Raw genomic sequence first — 17,320 nt, 5'->3', positions numbered from 1 at the left:
AATAGAGTGAGTTGGACTATTGTAGTAGTTTCTAAATGTTCTCCTTAACCCTAGTCTTGTTTTCCTTAAAGCTACTTGCCACATAGCCATCAAACCAGTGACTCTGGCCATGTTGTTTGCTTGCCTGAAAGCATTCAATTAATAATGGGCCAACCAGACACTCTGTGGCTTTGGCTGTGATGCAATGTGAGATGCACAGTACCTCTTATAAAAGATTCTCACCAAAATAATTTGAATATGAACCTAATCAAGCCTTTAATGTAAACTCTAATTTAGAGAAAAGACAGAAGAACAGGTTAAATGACATCATGAAAAAGCAGTCAACATTAGAAGATACTTTAAAAGTCTGTCCTTGTTTTCCATAAATCAATGGCAATGATAAGCAGCGTGTTGAGGAGGGAGGATACCCTTATTGACTAAACCAATTGTGAACACATGTAAAGCTATTTTGAGACAACCGGGAGAGCTATAAACTGGGCTGAGATATTAGCAAAGACTTACTGTCAATTTTGTTAATGATTATAACAAATCATTAATATAACTTTCTGTGTAAGGGGAAAAAAGTAAGCAATTAATGGTAAAATGACATATTGCCAGGGAACTGGATTTGCTTGAAATTACTACAGCAGTTTAGCAGTTTAAAAACAAGAAAAAAAGGATAGGGGCTGGGGATATAGCTCGGTTGGTGGAGTGCTTGCCTTGCATGCACAAGGCCTTGGGTTCAATCCCCAGCACCATACACACACACACACAAAAGATAACTGTTGGGAGTTCATTGTACTATTATTTCTGTCATGGATGCTTGACAATTTTCATAAGAAAAATAATATGAAAAAACCAACCAAAAAACCAACCAACCAAACAAAAAAAACCCAAAACTGACAGAGAAGCAAAATGCAGGCCCTGTTATGTTTTATACTACTGACAGGTTTGAAGTTCTTAGTTTGATTCCTGAGGCCTGGCGCTTAATTAGAAAAAAAAAAAAGTTTATTTAGCACACGGTTCTAGAGGTTCAAGAGCATTGATGGTGGCATTTGTTCAGTTATGGTGAAGGCTTTGTGGTGGATGATGTCACAAATGACAGGAGCATTTGCAGAAAAGAGCACATGATGAGATAGGAAGTCAGACTTGTTTATTTTTTAAATTTTCTGGGTACTAGGAATGGAATTCAGGGTCTTGCATGTGCTGGGCATATGCCCGATCACTATATCCACAGCAGTTTCTTAACACGTTACTCAAGGTACCAAAATTGAGCTTCGTTTCATAGCAGTTACTGAACCTATAACTCTTTGTGTATACCCTATTTCTTATTTTTGATGCTTGGTAACTGGGAGGATTCTTTGCTTCTCTGATCAATCAAGGAAGGGCTATATGGTAAGGGAAGGCAAGCTGAAGACCCCAAAGCACCCCATCTCTTAAAAAAAAAAAAAAAAAAAAAAAAAAAAGGCAGTGTTGAGGCAGTGTTGATGATTCTCTACAGACCTCTTTTTGGTCCTTGGACTTGTAGAACAGTGTTTTATGTGAGTGTCATCAGGTGCTAACTAATTGCAGCTGCTGCTGCAGATGACTCTTCTTACTCTGAGCAAATAAACATAGCTCCTGGCAACCGGTACATAGGTACTAATCTGGAAAACACTTTATTTTCTGTCCAATGGCAGAGAACACCAGCAGCTGACAACAAAATTATCATCTGTTTTCCACCAGGACTATACACTGGTCTACTACTTCAATGACACAGATAGAACCTGATGAACCTGAAGCACCAGGTACCTGAGGGTATATTCCTATAGTACACGAATGTCAGTAAGTGGAGATAACCCCTTGGAAATACGAAGCATGTAATTCTACGAAGCTCTGGTGGTGTGAAGGTCAGGGGTATGCACTAGGATATCCTTTCCTAAGTTAAGCTTGTGATGTGTCCTGCATCCCCTTCTACTATGGAAGAAGCATATCTGAGTGAGTTTTGGATTCTGAATGGACACACTTTACATCTGTATGTTCTGGTCTGATTCTCTTACTGCTGATCTAGAAGGATGCCAAGCTGAGAGGGCTACACATTGCTCCAAGTGCCTAGGCTGACTCAGATGCTGAGTGGACAACTGACACAGAGGCTACCTTATGGCTTCCTTCCTCTATATTCAAAGCCAGTACTTGACATGTGAGGTCAAGTCCTTCTCATGTTTCTCTGACTCAATGTTCCTTCTGCATCACTTGCTCTCTGACCACAGCTGGGAAATGCTCTCTCCTTTTAAGGACTCATGACTAGATTAGGTTCACTCTGATAATTTCCACACCTTAAACATATCTGTAAAATCCCTTTTGTCATGTGAGGATGACATCACTGGGGGTCATTGTTCTGCCCTCCAAAAGCTGTGGTATTGAACATAGCAGGAAGTCACATGCCTGGGTTCAAATCCCTGCTATGTCACTTACTACTTGTATGACCAGGGGCAAGTTACCTGGGATCTCTGCACCTCAGAAGCCTACTTATAAAATGAGGATCGCAGTACATACCTGTGTTGGAGACTTAGAGACTCTGCCCCAAATGTCATTCCCCACTTCATTTCTGAATAACAAACCCCTCTCTGTACCAAAACTTCTTAAAGCTGGACATAAAGTTTCCCAGCTGGAGGGTCTTTAGAGCCTGGTTTTGCTCATGTGACTCAATCTTGACTGATGGGGTACGAGCAGAGGTGATATACATAATTTCTGCAGCACTTACAACTTAAAGAAAAGCTGACAGCCTGGTAACTTGTCTTTTTTCCTTCTTTCCAATGCTGGAGTATAAATGTAGCCACAACCCTGGCACAATTATGCAAGTGAGAACACCATGCTTAGGGAATGGTGAGGCAGTGACATAAAGGAACCTGGATCTCTGAGTGACCTCATGGGACAACCCCATCAGTCTGGTAGGACTGAACTGTTAAAGGAGAAACACACTCCTGTAGAACTTATGCTGTTATATTTTAGTAAGTCAATATTTGCAAAGTGCTCAGTCACACATGGGGCACCCCACAAGTAATGGTTATTATTACTGATGTATCACTTTGCATTCTGGCGGTTGGCAATTCTACTTAATATCTTAACATCAGTATCCTAGAACACAGATATAAGCAGCATTAGTACAATCTAATCTAATCTAATCAAGATGTGCTATACTTATTTATCTAAACAATAAGGAGAGGGGGAACATTTCTTGAATGCATATGTGCTATATGACTTTTGAAGTAGCTCCACGAAGCTATAGAGACAAGGAAACAGGCTCAGCATAGTGCCTTCCTTAAGGTTACCCTAGACCAAGATGACTTGGGCTTGTTCCCCCCACAGAACACTCTTCCCCCTTGGCTAAACGCAGGTTAGCTGGAGAGAAAAGTCAGTGACAAGTCCTCTGAGTCATATTACTCACATAGATGTTCGGTACTTGATGTCATCCTTTTCAGCCAGCTCTTCACAGGTGAGGCCATTGTGTTCTTTCCAGAGTCCCTGACACTTCCTACAGGTCTCCTGGGGGACAAAGGACAGAGATAAAGACAGCTTCTGGTGAGTGTAGGCCATATAAACCCCCCTTCAACAAATGGAGTTTCATGGGGCTTGGAATTTCCCAGCAGCTCTCCCTCCCCTTTGGCAGGGCTATTTCTAAAGTCATCACTCAACAGGGAGGGGTAAAAAGCATCAGAAGAAGCCAAAAGGATATTTTCCTCCTAAGTCTAAAGAAAGTGTGCTCCCACCACCCAGTCTACAAGTTTTCTGAAATGCTGCAGGACACCTGGAAACAGCACAAGAGACAGATTCTTGGGTCCTTAAAAATGAAATGCTGCAAGCTTCTTGAAGGTAGGGTCTGTCTGGACCTTAGTCTCCCCAATCCCTATGTCTAGTCCTCTGGCATGGGATTGAGGAAAAGTCTAGATTAGTTTAACTCATAAACCATTAATGTCATACCTCACAGTTTAACTTCATTTACAAATAAAAATTTAAAACAATCACCACACTTCAATATAGGATCCTTCATATTTTATAAAACATTTTTGTAAGTAGCAGAAATTGTTCCATACCATTTTACTTAGCTTTTTCATTGCTATGACCAAAAGATCTGACTAGAACAATGTAGAGGATGGAAAGTTTATTTGAGGCTCACAATTTCAGAGGTTTCAGTTCACAGATGGCTTTTGGGGAATGGAGTAAAATGTTATGGATTAATATGAGGCGTCCCCCAAAAGCTCACATGTAAGACAATGCAAGAAAGTTAAGAGGTATTTGAGTATTGATAGCCTTAACCTAATCAATGCATTAATCCATTAATATGGATTAACTGGATGGGAACTGTAGGCAGGTAGAGAGTAGCTAGAGGAGGCAGGTCCCTGGGGGTGTGCCTTTGAAGTTTATATTTTGTCCCTGGTGGGCAGAGCTCTCTGTTTCCTTGTTGCCAAGTCCTGAGCTCTTTTCCTCTGTCATGATGTTCTGCCTCACCTCAGGCCCAGAACTATGGAGTCAGCCAAGTGTGGACTGAAAGCTCTAAAATGGTGAGCCCCAAATAAACTTTTCCTCCACATTGTTCTTGCCAGGTATTTTGGTCACAGTGACAAAAGAGCTGCCTAAAACACACACCAATAATAAGAACTTGCTGGTGTGGTGGTGTATGTCTATAATCGCAGTCTCTTGGGAATCTGAGGCAGAGGGATGGAATTCAAGGCCAGCCTGGGCAACTGAGACCCTGTCTCAAAGTAACATAAAAAGGGCTAGAGATGTAGCACAGTGGTAAAGTGCTAGGCTAACATACAAAAAGGTCCTGGGTTAGATTCCCTATATTGCAAAATAAAAACAAAAGCAAAACAAACCCACCAAACAACAGCAGAACCCCAAGAATGTTAATCCAATGAGCATGGACATAAATGGAAATTCTAATCCTAATAAGTACAGTGGAGGAAAAGATTGGCTTTGACTGGGGACCTGACCTAGTCTGGGAGACAGGGAAAGATTAAGGAAGTGAAGTCTGAGATTTGAAAGATGAGTCAGTGATACCTAAATGGGTTGGCGAGAAGAGAAGAGTCTGCCAGGAAGAGGACAGCAGCAGTCGATGTTGGCAGGCAAAGCTAGGCAAGTGGGTTCCTGTAGCTAAGCAGGCTGTGCACACAGTCCTGGTGAGGCCTTAAGGCTTGTCCATACAGGATCTTTGGGTGCAATTAACAGTTTGATCTTTGATCTAGGGTACTAGAAAGCCACCAAAAGCATGGAAGTGACATGATCAGGTTTGTGATTTCCCCCCCTTTTTGTATGTATGGCAATGAAAAATCAAACCAAGGCTTTGCACATGCTAGGCAAGCACTCTACCACTGAGCTACATCTGAGCTCTTCTTATTTTTTTATTTTTAAAAACTTTTTTAGATGTTGGTAGACCTTTTTAAATTTATTTTTTATATGTGGTGCTCCACACATGCTAGGCAAGTGCTCTACTACTGAGCCACAACCCCAGCTCCTTCTTATTTTTGAGACAGGGTTAAGTTATCCAGGCTGGCCTTGAACTTGTGATCCTCCTCCCAGTCTCAGGAGTTGCTGGAATTTCAGACATGTGTCACTATGTCCAGCAGGTTGGTGATCTTAAAGATAATTCTGGGTGGAAAACAGATTGAAAGGAGGAAATAATGGAAGTGCAAGAGACAATCTGGAGCTAGCATGGTCATCCAAGAAAGGGACAAAGGAGGCCCAGACTAAGGAGGTGGGTGAGAAAGTGAAGAGAAGGTGATCAACTGGGGAGAAATTGAGGAAGCAAGATGGCAGACTTGAGTATGGGGAGTGGGTACCAAGGGTAAGGACTTATCTCCTAGTTTGTGCAACCAAAGATAACGGCAACACCGAGCTTTGAATGGAGAGAGAGGTGTGAAGATCCTGAGTCTGACCTGGATGGTAATGACACAGGGAACCAGTGGGACACACCATGGGGATGTGAGGCCCAGGGCGTCTGTACAAATATTTAGCATTTAGGAGCGGGCAGTAGAGATATGCCAGAGGCCACTAGAAATACACTAGGTTAGAGTTTCACATCAATTCTAAAAACATTCTACAGCTGAACTTTCTACCTATTACATAATGTGTGGTTAAGGAGACCAATGAGGCAAAGGACAGCACACATGGTATAGATGATTCCAGTTCCATAACAGAAAGGTGGTAGTGGTGGCAGCAGAGAAGATTGTGATGCACACAATCTGCCTGTGAGGACACCTACAGAACTGGCAATCCTGACGGCTCTTGAGGGGCTGCAAAGCAGGGGCAAGACTTTACTGTAGATCTATTGTACCCTTTGAATTTTATTATCTATCTATTCATCCACCCACTCACCTACCTATCCATCCTATCTAAAAAATAAATAAAATTTAAAGAGAAAGAAATATGAAATGGATGGCTCAGGAAGATGAGAGCCCTCACACCCTCTAGTGGGAAGATACAAATTCTCCAATCAATGGGTTGGGGTGAATTGGGGGTAGAGATGAGCTCATAGGAGTCTGCACTTGAATGCCACTGTTTCCGAGGGACACGGATGCTCTTTGGTCCATTACTCGCATCCTGTTCAGTGAATACGTTAAATCAGCAGTGTACTTAATTATTACCTACCAAAATGTATAGCAGCACAAAATTGTTTTTAAAAGAACTTGTGCCCGACTATTTCAGGAAACTGGCTGAAAAACAACAGCTGGAGAATAGATGAGCTGGTATTTGGATTCTGATTCTCCAAACAATACTAGACTAACCACCCACAAGAAATAACAGCTTGAAAACAATACATGGTGTTGAGGTAGTGCCTCTTAGCATTCACGGTCGTTCAGTTATCTTTCTAAAAAAGGAGTCCAATTCCCAAGATGAGGCACTATGACAAAATGAACACTGTGGCAAAACTACTTGGCCATGCTGAAATTTGTGATGTGAGGATCATGGGAAGTCCTCTGCTCACACTCAACACTACAGGGGTTCTCCTGTGGGTTAGCGTGTTGGTTTTCAGCCACTATACTTTTTTCCTACTGAAGGATCCAGGGATTCCAGAGAAAAAGCCCAAACTATCTTTCTTCTTTTTTTGTACTTGTACTGGGGTTTGAACTCAGGGGTGCTTTATCACTGAGCTATATCCCCAACATTTTTATTTTGAGACAAGGTCTTGCTAAGTTGGCCAGGCTGGTCTTGAACTTGCAATCCTCCTGCTCATCCTCCCCAGCCAGCTGGGATTATAGGCATGTACCACCACACCCAGCTCTAAACCATTTTTTGTTCCTGAATAAGTAGTAACAACTTTATTTTAACTGAAATGCAAAAAATATTTTCAGCAATAAGATACAAGTAATATATTATCATTAACATCAACTGATTAAAAACAAGGCTGAAAGTCCAATAAGATTTGAATCTTAAAAGTCAACTTCCCTCAGAAGTAATATTTAAAAAAAATTTTTAGTTGTTGATGTACCTTTATTTTATTCATTTATTTATATGCGGTGCTGAGAACTGAACTCAGTGCCTCACACATGTGAGGCTAGTGCTCTACCACTGAGCTACAACCCCAGCCCAGAACTAATATTTAAATTATTTCAGCAGAACTTTATTTTCAAAATGGAACATTTATATCTTAATTTTTAAAGAACTGAATGCAAAATTAACTGATTATGGTATACAATGGAAAACTCTAATAACAGAAAAAGATCTGAACCACCTTTTAAAGAGATCATGTAGCTAGCTATAGAAACCCACAATTAAAATAAGGTGGTAGAAAACAGAGGGCTGGGAAAGTTAATATTTGGTACTCTATTTTCTTTAGAATATATTCTCTCTTCTCTCTTCTAAACAGTATATATTTTACTAAAGTGCAATTCTCTCCTCTCAAGAGCGGCTAAACTTTGTTCCTAAACTCAATATTAGGCAGAAGAAATGCTTCTGTAGCATGAAGATAACCATATTCTCTTCAAACTGAAGTTAATGAGAAAGCCCTGAAGGTAAGGTAGGAGCACATGTTGACAAATAACAAAGTACAGCGCACCCTGACTACCCAATCCAGTCGAGGCTTGCACTTTCCATCCCTTTGTGCACCTTAGCACAGGAGGAACTGTGAGGAGGAAGCACACATACCGCTAACAATGTGGGCAGCTACCCATCTGTGTACTTCCTGCCACCAGAGAGGCTGCTTTTTCAGTTTATGATGCTCTTTAGTCCTCAAAATTCATCAAGATGCCTGACTACATGTTCAATAGGTCTTTACTTTGCAGCAAAAAGAAAACATACTCTCCCTCCATCCATTTTCTTGCCTAAATAATGTTTAACGGGCAAAGCAGATGGAAGGCCTGAAGCTGCAGATTTGCTTGCCTCCTCCCAGCCCACTCTGTGTTGCTCATTCCCCGGGCACTCGGATCTTACTTGGCTGACCTCCAGTGAAACCTTCACCCCACACCAGGGTAAAGAAGTTACCCACCTAGCTACTGGATGTAGGGCTGTGCTCGATCCAAATCTAAACCCAGGAATTTCAGCTTTCTGCTTTGTCACCTCAGGAGATTGGTAAGATGGCCAATCCCCAGAGGCCTTGAGGTAAGATGAGGCATCTGACTGCACAAATACTCAGCACACTTCAGGAGCCACAGGGCTATGTTTTTACAGGTCACCTATCTTCTGGCTGTCAAAGTCACTTGCCCAGGACTGGGGATATACTTAGTGGGAGAGCACTTTTCTGGCATGCAATCGATCCTCAACATCACCAAAACAACAAGAACAACAACAAAAACCATTTGTTTTTCTGAGACACAAATGGCATACCTGCCAGAAGGACCAGAAAGACAATAACTCTAATACACAAACATATGCCAGGACCCTTGAGATTAAAAAAACAAAAACAAACAAACAAAAAAACCTCAGCAAAATCAAACCCAGGCAGGTTCAGCAGGCTTTCCTTCCTTAACTGAAGGACTCCAAGCAGTTCCTTCTCCTAGGCCAAGGGCACACACACCAGCAAGAGGATTCCATCCTTGTCCTCAGAAGGGGTACATTTATGGAGGTGTAGGCTGGATAGTCCAGCAAATCAAGTGTAGCACAATAGAGTTAAGTACATGCACATAGCAGGGGGTGACAAAGAAAAGGGTTCTCTCAGGAGTCAACATCTTGACAGGGTGGAATAAAGTAAGAATCATGTGTATAAGCACACCCATACCATAGGAACATTCTTTCCCTGTTCTACATCTTTTTGTGAGGTATATTTTCTAGCTCTAACAGCTTTTACAGCCAAGTATCTAACACAACAGACTCTCAAATCTAGCATTAACTGTGAAACATACTTCACAGATTAATATTTTAGTGAGCAGGAAAGGTTTTCATAGCATTAAATAAAATTATTTAAAAGTATGATTTGTTTTACCCCACTCCTTCATATTTTCTGTATTTATGTAAGTCTGCAACACGTTACAACAGTAGAACATATATATAATTTGTAAATAACCACACATAATGGGGGCTCTTGTGTTCTACACAATTTCTCTGAAATGGTAAGTAATCAGTTGTGCATCTGCTGCGGTCAATACTGAAACACTGAGGAATGGGTATAGACAGGGTAATATGTTAGGCTGGGTTTCAGAATACTCTGACGGACTGAAGAGGCTAAACCCAGAAGCAGGAAGATGGTTACAAAGCAATTGGAAAGTGTTTTTGAGAGAGATGAAGGTGAGACAGAAGCCTAAAAGGATTTCCACATTTCTGATTTGGGACATGAGCTAGCTGGGGGAAACATGAACTTGGATCACAAGATGAGGAACAGATCTGACTGGGGGTGGGAGGCAGAGGAAGTTTGGTCCTAGGCTGGTGTTCTTTTTTTTTTTTTTTTTTTTTTTTTTAATTTTATTTATTTATTTTTATGTGGTGCTGAGGATTGAACCCAGTGCCTCACATGTGCTAGGCAAGTGCCCTACCACAACCCCAGCCCTAGACTGACTTTCTTATGCACTCATTGCACTCCCAATGTCTGATGATATTTTTATCATAAGACATTTGTTATTTGCAGATGTTGGGGTCAACAGCAATAAAAAAGTTAAACTTAGTTTCTAGAATAGAAACTAGCTTCTATTCTAGTGAAGAACACAGATATTAAATAGAGTCTAGAGCTGCAACTATGACAGAACATTTCACAGGAGTATGGTCTTATGAGTGGGAAGCAGCAGCAGGTTCACCGAATCTGGGGTGTGGAGAGGCCTGTGGAAGACATTTAAGCTGAGCTCCTAAGGGAAGCAGAAGTCAGCCAGTAATGGGGAAGAGGGAAAAGCATGGGCAAAATTAAGGCTTTGGGGCAAAAGAAAATCAGAAGTCAGAGTACTGGAGCCCAAGGTGAAGGTGCTCAGAGGGGACCACAGTTTAGCAGGTAGTAGGCACTAAGCAGGTGCCTCCCACTGTAAGGAGGAGCTTGAAAGTCAGGCCAAGAAGAAGGGAAATGCAATGATCTGATTTACATTTCAAAAGGCCATTTTGGATGCTGCTGTCAGAGGGATGGCTTGCTGGCTACAGGATTTTGTAGTAAACCCCTCTCTAAACCAAGGTCAACTAAGTAACTTCTTAGGGACTCTGCATTAGATTCCAGTTAGAATTCCTCAATAGTTCTCTATAAATAAGACCATAATCTACTTCTAGAACCCAGTTTTGTTAATACTGAGCATGGCAGGGCTGGGCAAGACCAACATGATACTGAAATGTCAATATATTCCTCTTTTCTTGGTAAAGTGTACCATAATTTCCCATATGACTTCAGAAAGGGACTTTACTAATATTTTTAATTGTAAAGTACATTGTTAGTTTTGCCTTTTTAGATGAGTCTCCAACTGAGATAAAGGCTCTGTGGTAGGAACACCTATAAATTGTAAACTCACACATCCCATCCCTTTTTGCTTTCCTGCAGTGCTGGTTCCAGTTTTTCTGATAAAAATGAGAGCTGCCAAATATCGAAAATCTACACATCTTCCCAAAGGGCCTTCATATACACATCTCATTCAATCTTCACAGCAATTCTGAGGGGAATACAAGACCACTATTGTGTGCATGTGTACACACACACACACAGAGTGTATATGTGCATACACATACATATACATATATGTATGTATGTGTGTTTGGTCTGGGGATTGAACCCAGAGGGGCTTTTACCACTGAGCTACATCCCCAGACCTTTTTATTTTTTGAGACAGGGTCTTGTTAAATTGCCAAGATTGGCCTCAAACTTGTGATTTTCCTTGCTTAGCATTCCTTTGTTGCCGAGATTACAGGTGTGTGCCACTGTGCCCATTCTGTTGTTCCTTTTTTTTTTTTTGGGTGCTGGGAATTGAACCCAGGGACACTTAATCACTGAACTGTATTCCCAGCAGCGAGGAGGGGGCACCTTTTATAATATTCCAGACTCTATTAATATACTTATGGCAAACATGTTCATTACAGGTTGACATGAAAATATGGTTGCTACAAATTTTTTTGTTCTCATTAGTTATGACAGTAGAATGCACTTTGACACATCATACATAAATGGAGAATAACTTCTCATTCTTCTTCTGGTCCCAGTCCTTCTAAATTTTTTTTTTTTTTAATTTTGAGACAGGGTCTTGCTAAATTGCTTGGGCCTTGCTAAGTTGTTGAAGCTGGTTTTGAACTCACAATCCTCATGCCTCAGCCTCCCCAGTTGCTGGGATTACAGGCATGCACCACCATGTCCAGCTCTATAGTTTAAAGTAAATGAAAATGAAAGTTTAGAGTCAAATTAACCTGGCTAAGGCCACAAAGCTATGGACTCAAGTCTGTCTGACTCTAATTCTGCTCGCTGTTTCCCTCTATTCCTATTGCATGCCTTCACGGTGTTTGCTAACAAGAACAGGTCATTGTTCACTGAAAAACCCGAGGGCACGAGGGTATGAGACAAGCCCTGAGGTTACAATGGTATCTTGTGTGAGGAGATCACAGATCAACAATTGGCAAGGCTATGTTTAAGCAAGCATCGGGGTATCAAAGGCCTGGATGCCCAGCTGCAGCTGTGTGGGACACCTGCTTCCCGTGCTTCCCTGGAGATCTGGGATTGACCCAGTGAGCAGCAGGATGGAATGGTATTAAACCTGAGGACACCCTTTTTTTCACATAATGACAGGAGCCTGCTAATCACACAGTGATCTCGGACTGGACAAATGTGAGGAAGTAGCTGTTCCTGCCACCTTCGGCCAGTTGCACGCCTGGCAGAGTAGCAGAAGGAAGCGTATTTTTAGATTTCATTACATGTATAAACAGAGACGGGCTCGATATGAGCTTTCCACACCACAACCAAATCACACTCGTTCAAAGCCAGCCAGGCCCTGGGCCCTTCCTTGTGGGTAAATACTTGCCACTCACTTCTGCAAATGTGGCCAGGACTCTGATCTGTTAAGATGTGCAAATTACTATGCTTGAGATTATTACTATCACCAAACTGGGTCAAAGTTCTTTACAGAGTGATACTGATGATGGCGACAATTTTGGCATCGAAAGGAACAAAAATGTTCTCACTCTCTTGTCCTTGCCCGTTCATCTGGGAGGTACTGCTTTCAGCAAAAGGGTGAGTGAGTGCATGGGGCTGGAGCTGTGGCTCAGTGGTATAGCACTCCTCTAGCATGGGTAAGGCCCTGGGTTCAATCCTCAGCACCACATAAAATATAAAGGCATCGTGTCCACCTACAACTAAAACAAAATTTAAAAAAAAAAAAAAAAATGGGGGTGGTGGTAAGTGTATACAAAGGACCTGCCTTCTCAAGAGTTTCCCTCCAGAATAATAGAACCACAAACAAGCAATGGTACACTCTGAGGAGGACAGTGAGCAGTGTGGAGGAAACTAAAGTCAGGTGAGGGGTGGGAATATGGACAGGGAGTACCTCTTTCCACTGGTTTGTCAAGGGGGTTTTTGTGCATTCCAGCTCAATCCTGAAGGGTATCTGGTAGAAGTGTGTTCTAGGCAGAGGGAAGGCAAGTAGGGTAGTGGTGTGGTACCAGTCAGGAGAAAGAATTGCTCAGACAATCAGTTTGTTAGTCAGCATGCAGGGCCAACATTGTCTACCTCTTGCCAGTGTCCACACCCCTGACACCCTCACAGGTCCAGTGATTGGCCTAGAATGGCTTTTTTCCTCCAGCAATGCCTACTCGCCAGTTCTTGTTTCATATACCAGGGGCTCTGGGAAACCCAAATGACCCAGGCAAAAGTTGGCAGTCTCCTGAATCTACAGCATTTGGCTCATACTCTATTCCAGTACTCTTATTGATATCTTGCAATCATCTGTTATATTACATCTCTCCAAATAGCCAAGCTTTACCCATGGGATAACCCCTGTCATTAGTGGCATGGAGGGTTCTTCTATTAAAAAAATAAAAAAAAAAACCCCAAAAAACAGTTTACCCAAGTGCTTGTTTTGTGCCACAGAGATGGCAGAACTCCTGACCTTGGGGAGTTCAAACCCCACCACACTATGTTATCTTGGAATTTCCAGGGCCTAGCACTAGGTATGACTCACAAAGGGGCTAGATGTCTAAAAAGTGACAGCAAAACAAAGGCTGGCAAGACAAAACAAAACCTCTCTATGTGAAGAGTTACAAACATAGGAATTTCTTATTTCACACAGGGAAAAGAGCAGAGGAAACCTAGCATTTCCATCCTTCCCCTAAAGAACATTACTTCTTCTCTCTAAGGCCTTCACACTTAAAAATTATACAAAATACAGTTTGCAAGAAAATGAAGTTATATATGATGCTCTCAGGTTAATAACTCAACTGAATTCAAGCCTTTGGAACTTGGGTTCTCTCTTTTCTGTTCCTTTCTTTGCTCCCTCACTCCCCCTGTCAAAAGTGTTAAACTGGAAGAAGTTATTGCCAAGTGGCTGCTGAGTAAATGCTTGCAGTCAGCGAAAGAAAGTACTGCATATTACTTCAATTAAGATGTTCTTGTGCACCTGTAGTCCCAGATTTTCAGGAGCCTAAGGGAGGATCATTTGAGTCCAGGAGTTGGAGGCCAGCCTGGGCAACACAGCAAGACTCCATCTTGGAAAAAAAAAAGTTCTTTGTGATTTCTACCATAGCTGCAAGGCGGGTAGACTAATCTCTGCCCCCTCATGAAAGGAGCTTTACATATGGCAGTCCCTTGGGTAAATGCCGGATAGCTGCTAGTGTAGAGGGGTCAGGACTGGAAAAGCACATTGAATCTGGCTGTTGCCCTCTCTACTCCAGTACCTGGGTTCCCCATAGGAGCTCATCTCTACACCCCAGAGGACAAAAAAGAGTGTAGCCTTCCGGGGTCCAGTTCTTAAAAGACAAACATTCTAGCATGATTTTTTTTTTTTTTAAATGCTGTCTGGCAACCATCTGAGGTCCTCACATCTTTCTGAGAAACCAAGTTCTTCACATAAGGTATTTCACTCTTTCCCCAAAGTGATTCTCCTTTCAGAGACAGGAGAACACCTTATTTACAAATGCAGAAACTTCAGTCTGGGTGTGGTGAGGCTAGAGCACAGTGAATCATTAACAAAGACCCTAGTCCTGAGGAAAATTTCTTTGGGGGATGATTTCATATTCTCAAATATTCTTTGATTTTCATACACTAAATTTTAAAAATGTGTGCACACCCACCATTTCTACACACAGAAGCAGGCTTTGACAAAAGATATCTCTAAGCCTTACTCCTGCAGATTAGAGAGTCAAGCACTTTTTTCCCATAGACCCCAATGGATTTAGGTTAATAGGTGGTTTCTAATCTGGTTTCTGTGTTAACACTGCCCTCTAGGGACAGAAGTTATAAAAGCACTGTGATCTTGACTTCCCTGTGCTTGGAGCGGGAAACGCTCTAGCCACATCATGGCCACAGCTGCCTGCTTTTTACTGTATAGTAGGAACTAGGACTTCTAATATAAAATGGGAGGTGAAGTCTTCTTGGAATAAATGCAAGTTCAGTTTTACTTTTGTCAGATTAGCTAACAACAAAAGCACTAATTCCCTCACAGTAGTCATTCAAACACTGAAGACCATTTCTCACAGAGTGGGAGAAAATCTTTGCCACTCATACTTCAGATAGGGCACTAATTTCCAGAATATATAAGGAACTCAAAAAACTCTACACCCAAGAATACAAATAATCCAATCAACAAATGGGCTAAGGAAATGAACACACTTCATAGAAGATCTACAAGCAATCAACAAACATGAAAAAATGTTCACCATCTTTAGTAATAAGAGAAATGCAAATCAAAACTACCCTAAGGAGGCTGGGGAGATAGCTCAGTCGGTAGAGTGCTTGTCTTGTAAGCACAAGGCCCTGGGTTCGATCTCCAGCACGCCCAAAAAACAAACAAACAACAACAACAACAACAAAAAAATAAATAAAAACTACCCTAAGATTCCATCTCACCCCAATTAGAATGGCAATTATCAAGAATACAGGCAACACTAGGTGTTGGTGAGGATATGGGGAAAAAGGTACAGTCATACATTGCTGGTGGGGTTGCAAATTAGTGCAGCCACTCTGGAAAGCAGTGTGGAGGTTCCTCAGAAAGCTTGGAATGGAACCACCATTTGACCCAGCTATCCCACTCCTTGGTTTACACCCAAAGGACTTAAAATCAGCATACTACAGAGATGCAGCCACATCAATGTTCATAGCTGCTCAATTCACAATAGGCAGATTGTGGAACCAACCTAGATGTCCTTCAATTGATGAATGGATAAAGAAACTGTGGTATATATACACAACGGAATATTACTCAGCCATAAAGAACAATAAAATTATGGCATTCGCAGGCAGATGGATGAAATTGGAGAATATCATGCTAAGTAAGATAAGCCAATCTCAAAAAACCAAAGGAGGAATGGTTTCACTGATAAGCGGATGACACATAATGGGAGATGGGAGCAGGGCAAGAATGGAGGAAGGAGGGACTGTATAAAGGGAAAAGAGGCGTGGGAGGGGTGGGGGAGGGGAATAACAGAATGAACCAAACACCATTACCCTATGCAAATGTATGATTACACAAATAGTAAGCCTTTTCTTCATGTACAAACAGAAATAACATGTGTCCCATTTGTTTACAATAAAAATAAATTAAGAAAAGAAAGAAAGAAACAAACAAACAAAAAAAGACCATTTCTCTCCAAGACAGATCACTGGGTCATATCTTGGGCAATGCAGCAAGTAGACATTGACAGGGAAATTCAAAGACAAACATCTGAGTTCCTTACTAAGAAGCTTAAGTCCTGCTCTGGGGAATAAAGTGAACACAATCAAACCTCTGATGCCAGAAAGTTAACTGGAGGGGATGGGGTGATGACAATGTGTTAAATCAGTAAAATATACAGAAAAAAAAAATAATGAGTGCTAAAGGGAGAAACGCAGGAAGGAAGGTCAGGGCTGGGGAGAAGTTGAGTTCACAAGGGTGGGGAGGTCAGGGAAGGCCTTGCTGAGGTGTATTTAAGTAAAAAGACTTAAGAATGGTGAGGAGATGAGTCCTGTGATGTTTGGAGAAAATAATTCCAGGCAAGGAGGGAAGTGGGAGACTATCAGAGGTACAAACAAGGGGCTTGTATGGGTACAAGGCTGCCTGAGTCTGGCAGGAGACAAAGGGCCCAGATGGTACATGGAGTAGACAGAGGGTAAAGAAAAGTCTCCCCACAATGGTTCTGCATGAGCTAATATAAAGATCTCAGATCTGCTGGCTCCCCTTTCAAAGGGCACTCTCAGGCCTCTGAGACTTGCCCTAACAGGCTGGGTGGGGCCTTGCCTGTCTCCACGTCACACTCAGAGGTTCAGATCTCACAGCCTTGAAAGGGCAGGAGGGCAGAGGCTGTGACTCAGTCCCTTCCAAAGAAATCTGCTCATCACTGACACTCCATACAACAACATGAGTTTGTGGGATCAAAGTCACCAGAGCCAGGACTTCTAAACTATGAACGACAACCCTATAGAGTGCTGTGCAAAATCATTTTCACAGATTATGACTACTGTTTTTTTTTTTTTTTTTTAAATAGAAAAATAGAAAATACTAGAGTGCATTCTGCATTCTACATGTCAAATATTTGCTCTATAATCTCAATGCTTCCTGTTGGAGTTGTGGCTCAGTGGTAGAGCACTTACCTAGCATGTGTGAGGCACTGGGTTTGAGTCTCAGCACTGCATACAAATAAGTAAAAATAAAGGTCCATCAACAACAACAAAAAATTTTAAAAAATCAATGCTTCAGCTGGACATACATTTACATATGGGATTGATTTTATGGCAATTTCAATATCACACTGTAGGTCAAAGACAAAAAAAGTTAAAAAGCCACTAACTTAG

At 41.7% G+C, this 17,320-nt stretch overlaps 1 protein-coding gene across 1 annotated transcript in view; it reads right to left on the bottom strand.

Moving 5' to 3' along the window:
- RNF216 (ring finger protein 216) overlaps positions 1 to 17,320 on the bottom strand; it is a 189,310-nt gene that overhangs the window by 28,418 nt on the left and 143,572 nt on the right. The window contains exon 14 of the mRNA XM_079120168.1: positions 3,407 to 3,504. Within this exon, the coding sequence (XP_078976294.1) occupies positions 3,407 to 3,504 (98 nt within the window). The remainder of the gene's footprint in view (positions 1 to 3,406; positions 3,505 to 17,320) is intronic.

This window comes from Sciurus vulgaris, assembly GCF_902686455.1.
Source record: "Sciurus vulgaris genome assembly, chromosome: 18".
Taxonomy (NCBI): Eukaryota; Metazoa; Chordata; class Mammalia; order Rodentia; family Sciuridae; genus Sciurus; species Sciurus vulgaris.
This window is presented reverse-complemented; position numbering and strand designations above follow the sequence as displayed.